The following is a 14433-nucleotide window of genomic DNA, read 5'->3' as shown; positions in this document are numbered from 1 at the left end:
ATAAGTCTTCAGTAACCCATGCTTTCCGTAAAAGGCGACTAACAGGATCGGATCGTCAGGCTCGCTGACTTGGTTGATCAATGCTCATGATATAAATCACTGGATTGTCTTGTCCAGACTCGAATATTTGCAGACTGCCATCATATAGCTGGAATATTGCTGAGTGCGGCGTCAAACAATAAACAAACAAACAAACAAGTATAAAGGAATTAATTTCAGTGAATTATTAAAATCAGTGTTCGAAATTGAAGGGATAGTGTAAATCTTGCTGGGGAACCGTGCATGTAGCAGAAATATTGTAAGTCCCATGGTCTTTAACATGAGATGGTTTCTGGAGATCTAAAGGCTTTTTTATATTGTGTTGTTTATGGTAGTTTATCCTTGTACAGGTTCTCAAACTAGTTTTACCTTAAATCAGTGATAGTCTAGTTATTGTACTGTCCTTCGTAGACAGGTTTTATGCAATCTAAATATATTTGTTGTCAATGTGCAACTGTCTTGTTAACTCACTAAATCTTAACTCACTCGCTCACTCACTCGCTCGCTCGCTCACTCACTCACTCACTCACTCACTCACTCACTCGAGGGGGTGGTCAGGTAGCCTAGTGGTTAAAGCATTCCCTCGTCACGCCGAAGACCCGGGTTTCGATTCCCGACATGGGTACAATGTGTGAAGCCCATTTCTGGTGTCCCCCACCGTGATATTGCTCGAATATTGCTAAAAGCAACGTTCAACCAAAGTCACTCACTCACTCACTCACGCATCACTTCGGGCTTTCCAAGCTGACATGCCACGATGTATATATATGAAATGCTGTTCAAAACGGCATTAAGCCCAACCAACTCACTTATCCTCCATATCCTTGTTTCCAGGTGGACGTATGCCGAGTTTTTCCAGCGATATCGTGTGCTGGCTATTTCCAAGGACATCCTGAAGAAGAACCTGTTGAAGACGTGTGAAAATATCCTCATCAAGCTGATTGCAGTAAGTACTTTAGGTGAATTGCAGGACACAAAAAAAGCAAGAAAAAAAGTTGTCTTCACTGTGTTGTCCTATGAAACTGTTCTCAACCGTTTAAAGTAACCTGATACTTGACACAATTTTTTTTAATAATGTTAATTGTTTGATGCATTTATCAATATTTTACAGAAAAACAAAAAATACTAACCTCAGGGTGGTAGAAATAACATCAATCTCTGTACTCCTTGGGGGGGCACGGGTGGCACAGTCGTCTAAGGCGCCACGATTCGCTGTGCAGAGTTGCGTCCCTTGGGCACGCCAGAAACCTATGATAGTGGGTTTGAATCCCGGTTCGCCCCAATTATGTTTCTAGGTTTGTCAACACCATACCCGTGCTCGTGGGTTTCACCGAAGTAGTAAACGTCTGAGACCTGCATCACTTCGGGCTTTCCTCCCACATTAAGCTGTCACATCGTGATATAACTTGAATACTGTTAAAAGCGGCGTTAAACCCAACTCACTCACTCACTCACTGTACTCCTTGGACAGCACTAGCGTGGAAATGTGTATAAAGACTATCAAAAGATTTTATGAAAATCCATGTATAATACGTTTAGCAATTTTTTAAAAAGCAAAAATGACTGTATACTCAGAAATGTAGCCAAGTATGTGAAGGAAGCTCTATTACTGCGTACAAAGACCTAATATTATACCTAAGTATTTTTATCAATGTAAATTGCCTCAACTGTGTGTTACTGTATATAGCTGAAATATACACTGGTCAGTGGCCTCGCATACATGAATAAAACATATATATCAAAACAAAGCATGACATGACGCTAACAACTTGTTAGAGGAATCTTTGTTACAATCTATTAGAGAGAAATGTATAGTGATTATGTAGTTTGTTTTTTTTACTTTATTCTGAAAAGTATAGAATGGTGGAATAGTTTTATGAAACTTATTTTTGAAAATAAATTTTTTAAATGTATAATGATAACGTTAATTGGATCAATGTTTCTATCACTGGTACAGTTTGATTTGGGGAATGAAGGGGTCCTGGCTTCTGTGTCCTGTTTTCGTTGGTGATTCTCACAAAGTCTTGTTCATTCCTCAACGTAGGACCCTGACAGGTACAGGGACCCGTTACACAAAGCGATTGTAGCGCTAAGACGAACGTAACTCCAATACTTTAACATTGACTTACGACTGTCATAGGGCTACGATTGCTTTGTGGAACGGGACCCAGGTTTGGTAAGGAAACTGTAAAATAAATTAGGTAACATTTGAAACCAATTCCTGTTCTCCTTGGTGATTTTCACAAGGTCTTCTTTTGATTCCTCTACGTAGGACCCTGACAAGTACAGGTTTGGTAACGAAACTGTAAAATAAATTAGGTAACATTTGATGCCCATTCCTGTTCTCCTTGGTGATTTTCACAAAGTCTTGTTGATTCCTCCTCGTAGGACCCTGACAAGTACAGGTTTGGTAACGAAACTGTAAAATAAATTAGGTAACATTTGATGCCCATTCCTGTTCTCCTTGGTGATTCTCACAAAGTCTTGTTGATTCCTCTTCGTAGGACCCTGACAAGTACAGGTTTGGAAAGACGAAGATATTCTTCAGAGCGGGTCAAGTGGCGTACCTGGAGAAGCTGAGAGCAGACAAGCTCCGTGCATGCGGTGTCATGATCCAGAAGCACATCCGAGGCTGGCTGCTGCGCCGCAAGTACCAGAGAATCAGGAAGTCTGTGCTGTTGGTGCAGAGGTTCGGGCGGGGCCTGCTGGCTAGAAGGTAGGCGGTCCTACTCACGGTGGATGCAGCTCTTGTATTGATGGGGACTGTTGGTTGCTGGCCGGGTTCACATTGTAGTCCTTGTGTAGATGGGGCAGTAAGGGAGGTAACTCTGTTCAGATGAGGACTGCTGGCCATGCTCACATTGTAGTCCTAGTGTAGATGGGGCAGTAAGGGAGGTAACTCTGTTCAGATGAGGACTACTGGCCGTGCTCACATTGTAGTCCTTGTGTAGATGAGGCAGTAAGGGAGGTAACTCTGTTCAGATGAGGACTGCTGGCCGTGCTCACATTGTAGTCCTTGTGTAGATGAGGCAGTAAGGGAGGTAACTCTGTTCAGATGAGGACTGCTGGCCGTGCTCACATTGTAGTCCTAGTGTAGATGGGGCAGTAAGGGAGGTAACTCTGTTCAGATGAGGACTGCTGGCCATGCTCACATTGTAGTCCTTGTGTAGATGGGGGTGTTGGGAATGCAAGCTAGCAGGTAGGCTGTCCGGGCTGGAGGTATACATGTGCATGCAAGTCGCTATAAACATGCAGTTATCTTGAATGTGATTCAAACTTCACCTCATCCCTGACTGCACCATGGTGTATTGTCCACAGAATGGCTGTCCACCTTCGACAGACCCATGCTGCCATCGTCATCCAGTCGAAATGGAGGAGCTACAGGAAGTGGTCCGTCTACAGGAAGCTGCGGACATCTGTCATCCTCCTCCAGGTACACAGCTAGCTTGCTGCCTGTGTCTAGTAATATAGGCCAGTGGTGTGTTAAAGGGCATTAAGGCTTGTTCAGCCTCAAAGAGGGCGGTGGGGTAGCCTAGTGGTTAAGACGTTCTCTCGTCATGATGAAGAACAGTGTTTGTTTGCACATGGGAATATGTGAAGCCCATTTCTGGTGTTCCCTGCCCTGATATTACGAGGCCACTTCGCTCTTGAGCGGTACATTGGTATGATGAAGCAGAAGTTTGAGACTATTGATGACCTGTATATTTGTCCCCCTAGGGCCGCGTTCCACAAAGCGATCATAGTGCTAAGTCGATCGTAACTGTCATACCTTAACATAGACGAACAACAGTCGTAGCGCTAAGATCGTTTTGAGGAACGGGACCCAGGCAAAGATACGAGGCAACTTCGCTCGTGAGCGGTACATTGGTTTGATGAAGCAGAAGTTTGAGACTATTGATAACCTGTATATTTGTCCCCCCAGGCCAAGATACGAGGCAACTTTGCTCGTGAGCGGTACATTGGTTTGATGAAGCAGAAGTTTGAGACTATTGATAACCTGTATATTTGTCCCTCCAGGCCAAGATACGAGGCAACTTCGCTCGTGAGCGGTACATTGGTTTGATGAAGCAGAAACGTGCAGTGACAATACAGCGTACGATCCGCGCTTTCCTGGCCCGGAAGAGGTACAAGAGAGTGATGCGCGGCATCATCCTGCTGCAGTCCCACGTCCGCAGACGCAAAGCCAAGAGGGAGCTCAAGACTCTCAAGGTCAGTCTAGTACTGTGTAGCGTGGACAAGTGGTATTGTTGTATAGCGTGTCTTATCCCCGTGGGGATTCTGGGTTAGAATAGGCCCCAAGCAAACGTAAGGGGCGACCAAATGAGTCGGATGGTGAAGCTTGATGATTTGGTTGGCGGCGTGTCATCATACCCTGATGGCATGGATTGATGCTCATGATATCAGACCCGTGAAGATCCGGTGTAGAATAGGTCTCCAGCAACCCATGCTCGCCTGAAAAAGGCGACTATGCTTGTCGTAAAAGGCGATCGGGATCGGATGGTCAGGCTCGCTGACTTTGTTGATGCATGTCATCGATCCCAAATGTGTGGATCGATGTTCATGATGTCAATGACTGGATTGTCTGGTGCAGAATCTAGGTATTCACAGACCTCTGTCATAGAGCTGGAATATTGCTGAGTGCTGCACTAAACAACACATTAAACTAGTATGTCGAGTTGCATGATGGTGGTTTGGAACTCAACATTCAGTCTGATTATGATGCTCTGTTTATCCACACTGTATCTATGCTCATTGGTTTTAATACCTGAATCACTTCGGCGCTGGCATATTTAATTTTTTTAATAATTTATTCCTGAAAATACTGAAAGAAAATAATTTTGCCTTTGGTTTTACCACAACACAAAATTATTCACTAGACATCCTGCAAGTCCTAATACAAAGCCTCGCGTCTAGCTGCTCCTTGATCCAATGCAACCCATGCTTATCGCAAGAGGTGACCAACAGCATCGGGCAGTCAGGCTTGCTCTAATGCATGTCATCGTATCCCAATTGTGTAAATAGATGCTCATGATGTCAATCACTGAATATTTTTGTTTAAGTAGATACTTTCAAAATTTGTGACTGTAATTTGTGTTAGCATTAATACTGCTCTCATGTCACTGGATTTTCTGCTCCGGACTCGATTGATTTTAGTCTGCCATCTTATTTCATGAGTATTGCTGGGTGTAATGGCCAACAAAGAAACACTTACTTTTTATTTCAAATAACGTCTGTCAGTGTAATCTAAATGTTGTTCTTTACTGCCTCCTTGGTCTAGAGGTAGAGCATCCGCTCGGAGAGCGGAAGGTCCGGGGTTCGATCCCCTGCCACGTCATACCAAAAGACTTAAAAGATGGTACTTGTTGTTACCCTGTCTGGCGCTCGGCATTAAGGGGCTAAAACAAGGACTGGTCGGCTCGGAGTCAGTATACTGTGTCTGAGTGGGGTATTCATGTTAAACTGCGGCATGGTATCTCAGTGTGCTAGCACTATAAATCGGCATCAGTCCAGACTTGTACAAGCAGCCACACAAACACACACACGTACATGCACATCGCTATATAAGCGATAATCTTGGACGCGATGTTAAACCCCATTCCACCACCATAATGTGGTTCTTCCCTCGTTTCAGATTGAGGCCAAGTCTGTGGAGCACATCAAGCATGTCAACAAGGGCTTGGAGAACAAGATCATTGAGCTGCAACAGAAGCTTGATACCAAGGTAAAACATTGTTGTCAGCAATATAGCTTTATATTGACAATCAAGGTGATACATTGTTGTCAGGAATTTAGCTTTATATTGACAATCAAGGTAATGCATTGTAGACAGGAATATAGCTTTATATTGACAATCAAGGTGATACATTGTTGTCAGGAATATAGCTTTCTATTGACAATCCAGGTAATACATTGTTGTCAGGAATATAGCTTTATATTGACAATCAAGGCAATACATTGTTGTCAGGAATATAGCTTTATATTGACAATCAAGGTAATACATTGTTCTCAGGAATATAGCTATATATTGACAATAAAGGTAATACATTGTTGTCAGGAATTTAGCTTTATATTGACAATCTAGGTAATGCATTGTAGACAGGAATATAGCTTTTTATTCAGGGTGTTGATAATCAGGTAATACATTGTGGGGAATATAGCTTTATTCTTAGGGTGTTGATAATCAAGGTAATACATTGTTGTGGGGAATAGAGCTTTATATTCAGGGTGTTGACAATCAAGGTAATACCTTGTTGTCAGGAATGTAGCTTTATATGCAGGGTGTTGACAATCAAGGTAATACAATGTTGTCAAGAATAAAGCTTTATATGCAGGGTGTTGACAATCAAGGTAATACAATGTTGTCAAGAATAAAGCTTTATATGCATGGTGTTGACAATCAAGGTAATACATTGTTGTAAGGAATATAGCTGCGAATATATCCGTGATTGTTGTTTCAAACCTAGGGTTGCACCGATTACATTTCCAGGTGTGTCAGCACCATCCTTGTGCTCACTGGTTTCACAAAAGTGGTAAACGTCTGAGATCTGCATCACTTTGGGCTTTCCTCCCCCATTAAGCTGACATGCCATGGTATAATACTGGAATACTGTTCACTCTCTCACTCACTCATGACATGGGTAGTTGTAACCTTTAGCTGACTGATTGCTCTGCTCCAGGCTAAGGCTGTTCAAGCGCTCCAAGTTAGCGAGAAGAACGTTGAGGAGATGAAGACAGAAATCCAGAAACTGCGGTCTTCGGACCAGGTTGCCAAGACGTCATCCAATCGTGTGCGTGAACTGGAGGAGGAGATCGCACGTCTCAAGGAGGACCTCGAGAGCGAGCGTGGTGAGAAAGAAGATGTAATATCGGAGAAACAGTTGCTGCAGAAGAATCTGCATGAGGTCAGTAGCTTCTTCAGGTTCAAATGGATCTGGTTTTGTTGATATTAGAAATATGTCAGTTTCACTGAGACACAAGATTAATATCCATCATCATATTCTTTTTTTTTCAAAATGTTTGGAAGTGATCTTGTGATTATGTGTTGTAAACTCCAGTGATTTAATTGCTAAGTTGACAAAAAATGGAACTAAAAACAGAACATAGTTGCTGCTGTTTAATCTGATGATGATTATGATGATGTTGATAACAAATTTGATGATGATGATGATATAAGATGGTGATTGTGATGATGATATTAGATGATGATGATGATGATGATGATATTACATGATGATGATGATGATGAGGATGAGGATGATGTTTTCCAGATGGTGACCAAGTTTGAAGATGAGCAAGTGAGGTTAAAGGAGGACCTTGATGCTGCAAACCTCCTTCTGAAACAGCAAGAAGAACAAAATACACGTATGTACTAGACAGTTACCTCCCTTGGGTGAAGGTCATGATGATTTAAAACGAACAGAGAAGTAAGAATGGCTTTGTATTGATAGATATAAAACTCGCCATCTGACGTTCTGGTTGACATTCTTCCAATAGTATTTTTGGAAGAAGAAATCAATTCATTCTTGGGCATGAAGTTTTCTTTTTTTCAAATGTGAAAGAGAATGGTGCAGAAATGACCATGTTTTTCGTCAGTTTATATATAATGCTTTCTTGCAAGTAGGTTTTATTGTATGAGAACCAAAAATGTATGATTCCTTTAAATACCTCACCTCTATTACGTCATCGCCAATATTCTTGCAATTTGGTTAACATCACTGTAAAAAATATTTAGATTTTCAACAGAAGTCCTCTGCACTGTCAGCCATCCTTATCAGTTGTTAGGAACACCGCATATCGTGCCAATGCCTCTGCGCATGTGCATACCCTAACACCCGAAACTCTTTTATGATATTGAGCACACATATTTTTGTTACAATTCGGTGCTAAAATATCATTGCATCAACTAAAGACAACTATTTATATGTTGTATTAGTTTGGCTTACAAATTAGTATGTTTTTTTGGTCCGAGAAGCAAAAATAATTTTTTCGCCTATATTAAAGTATATTCTTACTTCCAGAAATTATCAAGGAGAAGCTGGAAGCTGCCAACAAACGTCTCTTGGAGGAGTTTGAGTCAGAGCGAGGCCACCACCAGAAGATGGTGAGAGAACACGGCCGTCTTCAGCAGCGGCTTGAGAACCTGCAGGGAGAGATGAGTGTCCTGAAGAGCCCCACCGGAGGCCACCACAGAACCCCCTCCGACATCAGCGCCATCAGTGTGGACTCATACAGCAGCTCTGCCGACGTGGAGAGGGGAGCCGAGGACAGGCGAGAGGACGATGAGGTGAGGTGGTGAGATCAGGATCCCTGCACCCGTTGCTTGGAGCGGTCTTAGCGTGGCTTGATCTTCACCAGCCTATGCTGGTCGCGATGAACGGGATCAGGTGGTCAGGCTTGCTGACCTGGTTGATGCATGTCATCGTATCCAAATTGTGTAGATCGATGCTCATGATGTCAATCACTGGATTGTCTGGTCCAGACTTGACTAGTTACAGAGAGCTGAGACCCGTGAAGATCCAGGGTAGAATAGGTCTTCAGCAACACATTCTTGTCGTAAGAGGCAAATTACGAGATCGGGTGGTCAAGCTCTCTAACTTGTTTGATGCATCATATCCCAATGAGGATTGATCCTCATGATATCAATCACTGGATTGTCTGGTCCCAACTAAATTATTTACAGACCACCGTCATATAGCTGGAATATTACTGAGTGCGGCGTTAAACAAACATACAAATCATATAGCTAAAATATTGCTGGACTTCAGGTTTAACAACAAACAAACAAACATATAACTAAACAACTAAACAAGAATATAAACTGGTCTCGTAACAACAAACAAACAATATTTCAGGACCTGGGTTACGAGACAACCAAGAGGAAGGCAGCGCCACCTACCAGTCTACTTGAAACAGTCTTGAATGAGGTCACAGGCAAGAAGGTAAAGGTCATGTCTGATCTGTTGTCTTGAGGAATCGGTGCGGGGACCACGCCCCTTTTTGTGCCAGTGTGCATATAACATTGTTGGAGCAATTTTTATTGTGACTTCATGTAAGATATCGGAAACACTGTTCAGAGTATTGTTATGTTTGCCCGACTCTAGCCATGAAATATCGGAAACTCTTCTCTGAATAGTGTTATGTCTGCCCGATTCAATCAGTTTTTTAAGAATTCAGAAATTCTTTATTCATATTTGACCAATTGTATCAAAAAGGAAAAAAACTTTAGTAACTAAAACCACTGCCTGCCTGCACGATGTTTTCAAAAGCCATTGCCTGAGAACCAATTCTTATATTCTTGTAAGCCTAACAGTTCCAGAAAAAGGAAACCTGACTTTTCAGCTGTGTCTCAGTGTGTGTCTGACTCCAGTGTCTGGTGTCGGTCTCACCTGACTCTCGGAATAATTAGCTCTCTGACCCACTGCTTGACTCACTTCCTGACTAAAATGCTGTCTGAGTCCCTCACTAACTCTTTCACACACTAAGTTGCTCCCTCACAGACTCCCCCCTCCCTGATTTGCTGTGTGTGTACCTGTCTGCGTTAGGGTGAGCTGATAGATGTGGGTCGGCGCACTCACTCTCTCTCCCCCATCACTGACTCTGTGTGTCCCTGTCTGCAGGAGGGTGAGATGCTAGATGTGGGTCTGTTCACTCACTCTCTTCCCATCACTCACTGTGTGTGTCCCTGTCTGCAGGAGGGTGAGCCGCTAGATGTGGGTCTGCTCACTCACTCTCCCCCCATCACTGTGCATATCCCTGTCTGCAGGAGGGTGAGCCGCTAGATGTGGGTCTGCTCACTCTCTCCCCCCATCACTGACTATGTGTGTCCCTGTCTGCAGGAGGGTGAGATGCTAGATGTGGGTCTGCTCACTCACTCTCCCCCCCATCACTCACTGTGTGTGTCCCTGTCTGCAGGAGGGTGAGCCGCTAGATGTGGGTCTGCTCACTCACTCTCCCCCCCATCACTCACTGTGTGTGTCCCTGTCTGCAGGAGGGTGAGCCGCTAGATGTGGGTCTGCTCACTCACTCTCCCCCCCATCACTCACTGTGTGTGTCCCTGTCTGCAGGAGGGTGAGCCGCTAGATGTGGGTCTGCTCACTCACTCTCCCCCCATCACTGTGCATATCCCTGTCTGCAGGAGGGTGAGCCGCTAGATGTGGGTCTGCTCACTCTCCCCCCATCACTCACTGTGTGTGTCCCTGTCTGCAGGAGGGTGAGCCGCTAGATGTGGGTCTGCTCACTCACACTCTCCCCCCATCACTCACTGTGTGTGTCCCTGTCTGCAGGAGGGTGAGCTGCTAGATGTGGGTCTGCTCACTCTCTCCCCCCATCACTGACTATGTGTGTCCCTGTCTGCAGGAGGGTGAGATGCTAGATGTGGGTCTGCTCACTCACTCTCCCCCCCATCACTCACTGTGTGTGTCCCTGTCTGCAGGAGGGTGAGCCGCTAGATGTGGGTCTGCTCACTCACTCTCTCCCCATCACTGTGCATATCCCTGTCTGCAGGAGGGTGAGCCGCTAGATGTGGGTCTGCTCACTCACACTCTCCCCCCATCACTCACTGTGTGTGTCCCTGTCTGCAGGAGGGTGAGCCGCTAGATGTGGGTCTGCTCACTCTCCCCCCATCACTCACTGTGTGTGTCCCTGTCTGCAGGAGGGTGAGCCGCTAGATGTGGGTCTGCTCACTCTCTCTCCCCCATCACTGACTGTGTGTGTCCCTGTCTGCAGGAGGGTGAGATGCTAGATGTGGGTCTGCTCACACTCTCTCTCCCCATCACTCACTGTGTGTGTCCCTGTCTGCAGGAGGGTGAGCCGCTAGATGTGGGTCTGCTCACTCTCTCTCCCCCATCACTCACTGTGTGTGTCCCTGTCTGCAGGAGGGAGAGCCGCTAGATGTGGGTCTGCTCACTCTCTCTCCCCCATCACTCACTGTATGTGTCCCTGTCTGCAGGAGGGAGAGCCACTCGATGTGGGTCTACTCACTCTCTCTCCCCCCATCACTGTGCATGTCTCTGTCTACAGGAGGGTGAGCCGCTAGATGTGGGTCTGCTCACTCTCTCTCTCCCCCCATCACTCACTGTGTGTGTCCCTGTCTGCAGGAGGGGAGAGCCACTAGATGTGGGTCTACTCACTCTCTCTACCCCCCATCACTGACTGTGTGTGTCCCTGTCTGCAGGAGGGTGAGCCGCTAGATGTGGGTCTGCTCACTCTCTCTCCCCCATCACTCACTGTGTGTGTCCCTGTCTGCAGGAGGGTGAGCCACTAGATGTGGGTCTGGTGCTGAAGCTGCAGAACCGCGTGAAGGAGTTGGAGCGAGACAAGCAGTCCCTGCAGCGCCGTGTGGAGCGGATGGAGGAGGACAGTCCACGGGCGTCGCCCACCATGATGTCCGACTCCGCATTCGAGGCTCTCAAGGTACTCACAGTTGTCATGGAAACACATCTTGTGGTCGTCTACTTTTGTTTTATTGGATGTGGGTTTTTTGGGAACCTTGGTTGGAATAAAACTAGTATGTATGTTGTTGTATTATTAAGTCCATTTATTTATTTATCTAGTATTGGGATTAATAAATGTTCATATGTAATATCATCCAAGTAAACAAATAAAGTATTATATGTGAAAGAACCTTTTAGATAGTCTTAGTTGTCTGTTACTGACAGCTTCAATCAATTATTCTTATCCACAATTAAGACAACATAGTTAAGACATACTTTTCTTCCTTGTTTTGATAGAATATTTTTCTTAAAGGAAACATCTTCCTTGAATAAATAACAAAATATTTCTTTTGAAATGAGCATTATATTTATTCTTTGAGGAAGTTTTTCTCTTTATAAAATGAAAAACGTATAGAAATTTTTTCTTATATGACCTACCCTCCCGAAAAAAAGTCTTTGAAATTTATTGTGATTTTAACACTTTCTTGAATTGGAAAAGGAATTGGTTTTCACTAAAAATAGTTGCATGCCAAAATAAATTTGTATGTTTTTTTTGGAGATGATGTTGTTGGACATAAGGATAGCATGGCTTCCTTGTGTACTATTTGTCACCAAGCTGGTATTAATCCAGTCTACGATACCCCGCACCAAACACATTGCTGTTCTCAAAACATTGATCCGGCGAAGCTAGTTGAAACATATTGTTGAATAATGGCTGAATATGATTTGAGGCTATAAAGTTGATTTTGCTACTACTGAAGTGTTGATTAATTACAGAAATGAATTGAAATCATTTAATTCATCTCAAATATGGCCAGCCGGTAAAGAATACTTTCTTGGTTGTTATACATATTTGCTTATTTTGAAATCAATGTAAATGTTTGTAAGCCATTTGTCTTGAGAACTCTAACAGTGTTTTTTTTTCCCCATCCTGCTAATGTATGGCTTCCAGTTATTGCTCATGTGACCTTTTGCCTTGACCTTGACCTTTACCTGACCTTGACCCTGACCTTCCTCCACAGCAAGAAATGGGCGCAAATGCAGATGACGTTGCCCTTGTAATTAAGCTACAAAAGCGGGTAAAGGCTTTAGAGGTCGTTAAAAACAAACTGACAAACGAGCTGGAGGAGCGAGATGATAACGAAAATGGCAAAGAGAGAATCGGTGGTGACCTAGCCTATGAGAGTTTGAAGGTATATGCAACGCCTGCCACCCGCCGCAAGGGTCGGGCTTCACACAATGCATGATGGGAGACTTTACTGTCTCCCGCTGACTGCCTGTTTTAACCCTTACTGTTGCATTGATATTTAACCAAAATGACTGCCTGTTTTAACCCTTTACTGTTGCATTGATATATAACCAAAAGAGATTTGTATGTCCTCAAAAATAAATTGAAAGTTTAACGTATTTCAAAGAAACATGATTTTGAAACTTTAAATTCACTTAAATCTGTTGTGGTAACACTCAAAATTTGGTTTAAAAATAAAGTCATCTTCAGAGAACATTTTTCAGTTTCACTGAGAGCTTCATACTTTCGAAAATATATCACCTTTTTTTTGTTTATTTTATATTCTTTTACCATATTTTGGGGAGGGTTTATTCTTTTCTTTTTCTTTTTAAGTTGTACTTTCGTTTTGAGGTACAAATCTCTCTGTTTCAGCTTGATCTTGCATCCTCCACTCTCCTTTCTTCTCTTCCAGCTGTTATTATAGATTCTACACAATGTCACAATCGTAACATTTTCAGAAATCTAAACTGAACAAAAAAATTTGGGATCATGAATATTTTTGGGAATATTTTTATGAAATTGTGCTGTCTTCACCAAAAGAATATTCCCAAAATTATTCTGGATCCTTAACATTTTTGGTTGAGTATATTTGGTCAAATCTCTAAGTGGGAGGAGAATTTATAACTGTGTGTGATGTGCATTGCAACATGTATAACCTATGTCTACCAAGGTAGGTCGACATGACTCGCTTGTCATATATATACGTCTATCAGTTTCCGTCTTCCTCGACTCACAGGGACCATTTATCTCCATGTTGTTCCAATACTACCCTGAAGCCACTGAACTTGATGTTACCGGTGACCATAGTCAGTGTCTGAAATAGGTTTAAGACCCAACAAGACAGTAGGGCAGGAGACCCATGAGTTAAACAACAAACAGACAAACAAAAAATGTCAGTCCCTGACATAGGCTGAAAAACTCATCTCATTCCCTGACATTGGCTGAAAAACTTACCTCACTCCCTGACATTGGCTGAAAAACTCACCTCACTCCCTGACATAGGCTGAAAAAACTCACCTCACTCCCTGACATAGGCTGAAAAACTCACCTCACTCCCTGACATTGGCTGAAAAACTCACCTCACTCCCTGACATTGGCTGAAAAACTCATCTCACTCCCTGACATTTGCTGAAAAACTCATCTCACTCCCTGACATAGGCTGAAAAACTCATCTCACTCCCTGACATAGGCTGAAAAACTCACCTCACTCCCTGACATTGGCTGAAAAACTCATCTCACTCCCTGACATAGGCTGAAAAACTCACCTCACTCCCTGACATTGGCTGAAAAACTCACCTCACTCCCTGACATTGGCTGAAAAACTCATCTCACTCCCTGACATTTGCTGAAAAACTCATCTCACTCCCTGACATAGGCTGAAAAACTCATCTCACTCCCTGACATTGGCTGAAAAACTCATCTCATTCCCTGACATTGGCTGAAAAACTCGTCTCACTCCCTGACATTGGCTGAAAAACTCACCTCACTCCCTGACATTGGCTGAAAAACTCATCTCACTCCCTGACATAGGCTGAAAAACTCATCTCACTCCCTGACATTGGCTGAAAAACTCATCTCACTCCCTGACATTGGCTGAAAAACTCATCGCACTCCCTGACATTGGCTGAAAAACTCATCTCACTCCCTGACATAGGCTGAAAAACTCATCTCACT

At 43.6% G+C, this 14433-nt stretch overlaps 1 protein-coding gene across 8 annotated transcripts in view; it reads left to right on the top strand.

Annotated features, from left to right (window-relative positions):
* Positions 1-14433, top strand: part of LOC139461180 (unconventional myosin-Va-like) — a 166427-nt gene that overhangs the window by 81198 nt on the left and 70796 nt on the right. For 7 of the 8 annotated variants that reach the window (XM_071242773.1, XM_071242769.1, XM_071242768.1 and 4 more), the window contains 11 exons: positions 874-985; positions 2544-2755; positions 3358-3472; positions 4057-4248; positions 5672-5761; positions 6717-6941; positions 7308-7401; positions 8058-8323; positions 8892-8978; positions 11287-11451; positions 12494-12664. In XM_071242773.1, the coding sequence (XP_071098874.1) occupies positions 874-985; positions 2544-2755; positions 3358-3472; positions 4057-4248; positions 5672-5761; positions 6717-6941; positions 7308-7401; positions 8058-8323; positions 8892-8978; positions 11287-11451; positions 12494-12664 (1729 nt within the window). The remainder of the gene's footprint in view (positions 1-873; positions 986-2543; positions 2756-3357; positions 3473-4056; positions 4249-5671; positions 5762-6716; positions 6942-7307; positions 7402-8057; positions 8324-8891; positions 8979-11286; positions 11452-12493; positions 12665-14433) is intronic. The other variant, XM_071242774.1, reaches the window with a different exon arrangement.

Source organism: Haliotis cracherodii, unplaced genomic scaffold (genome assembly GCF_022045235.1).
Source record: "Haliotis cracherodii isolate W230 unplaced genomic scaffold, xgHalCrac1.p SCAF_14, whole genome shotgun sequence".
NCBI lineage: Eukaryota > Metazoa > Mollusca > Gastropoda > Lepetellida > Haliotidae > Haliotis > Haliotis cracherodii.
The sequence above is the reverse complement of the archived record's forward strand: the minus strand, read 5'-3'. Positions and strand labels throughout refer to the sequence as shown.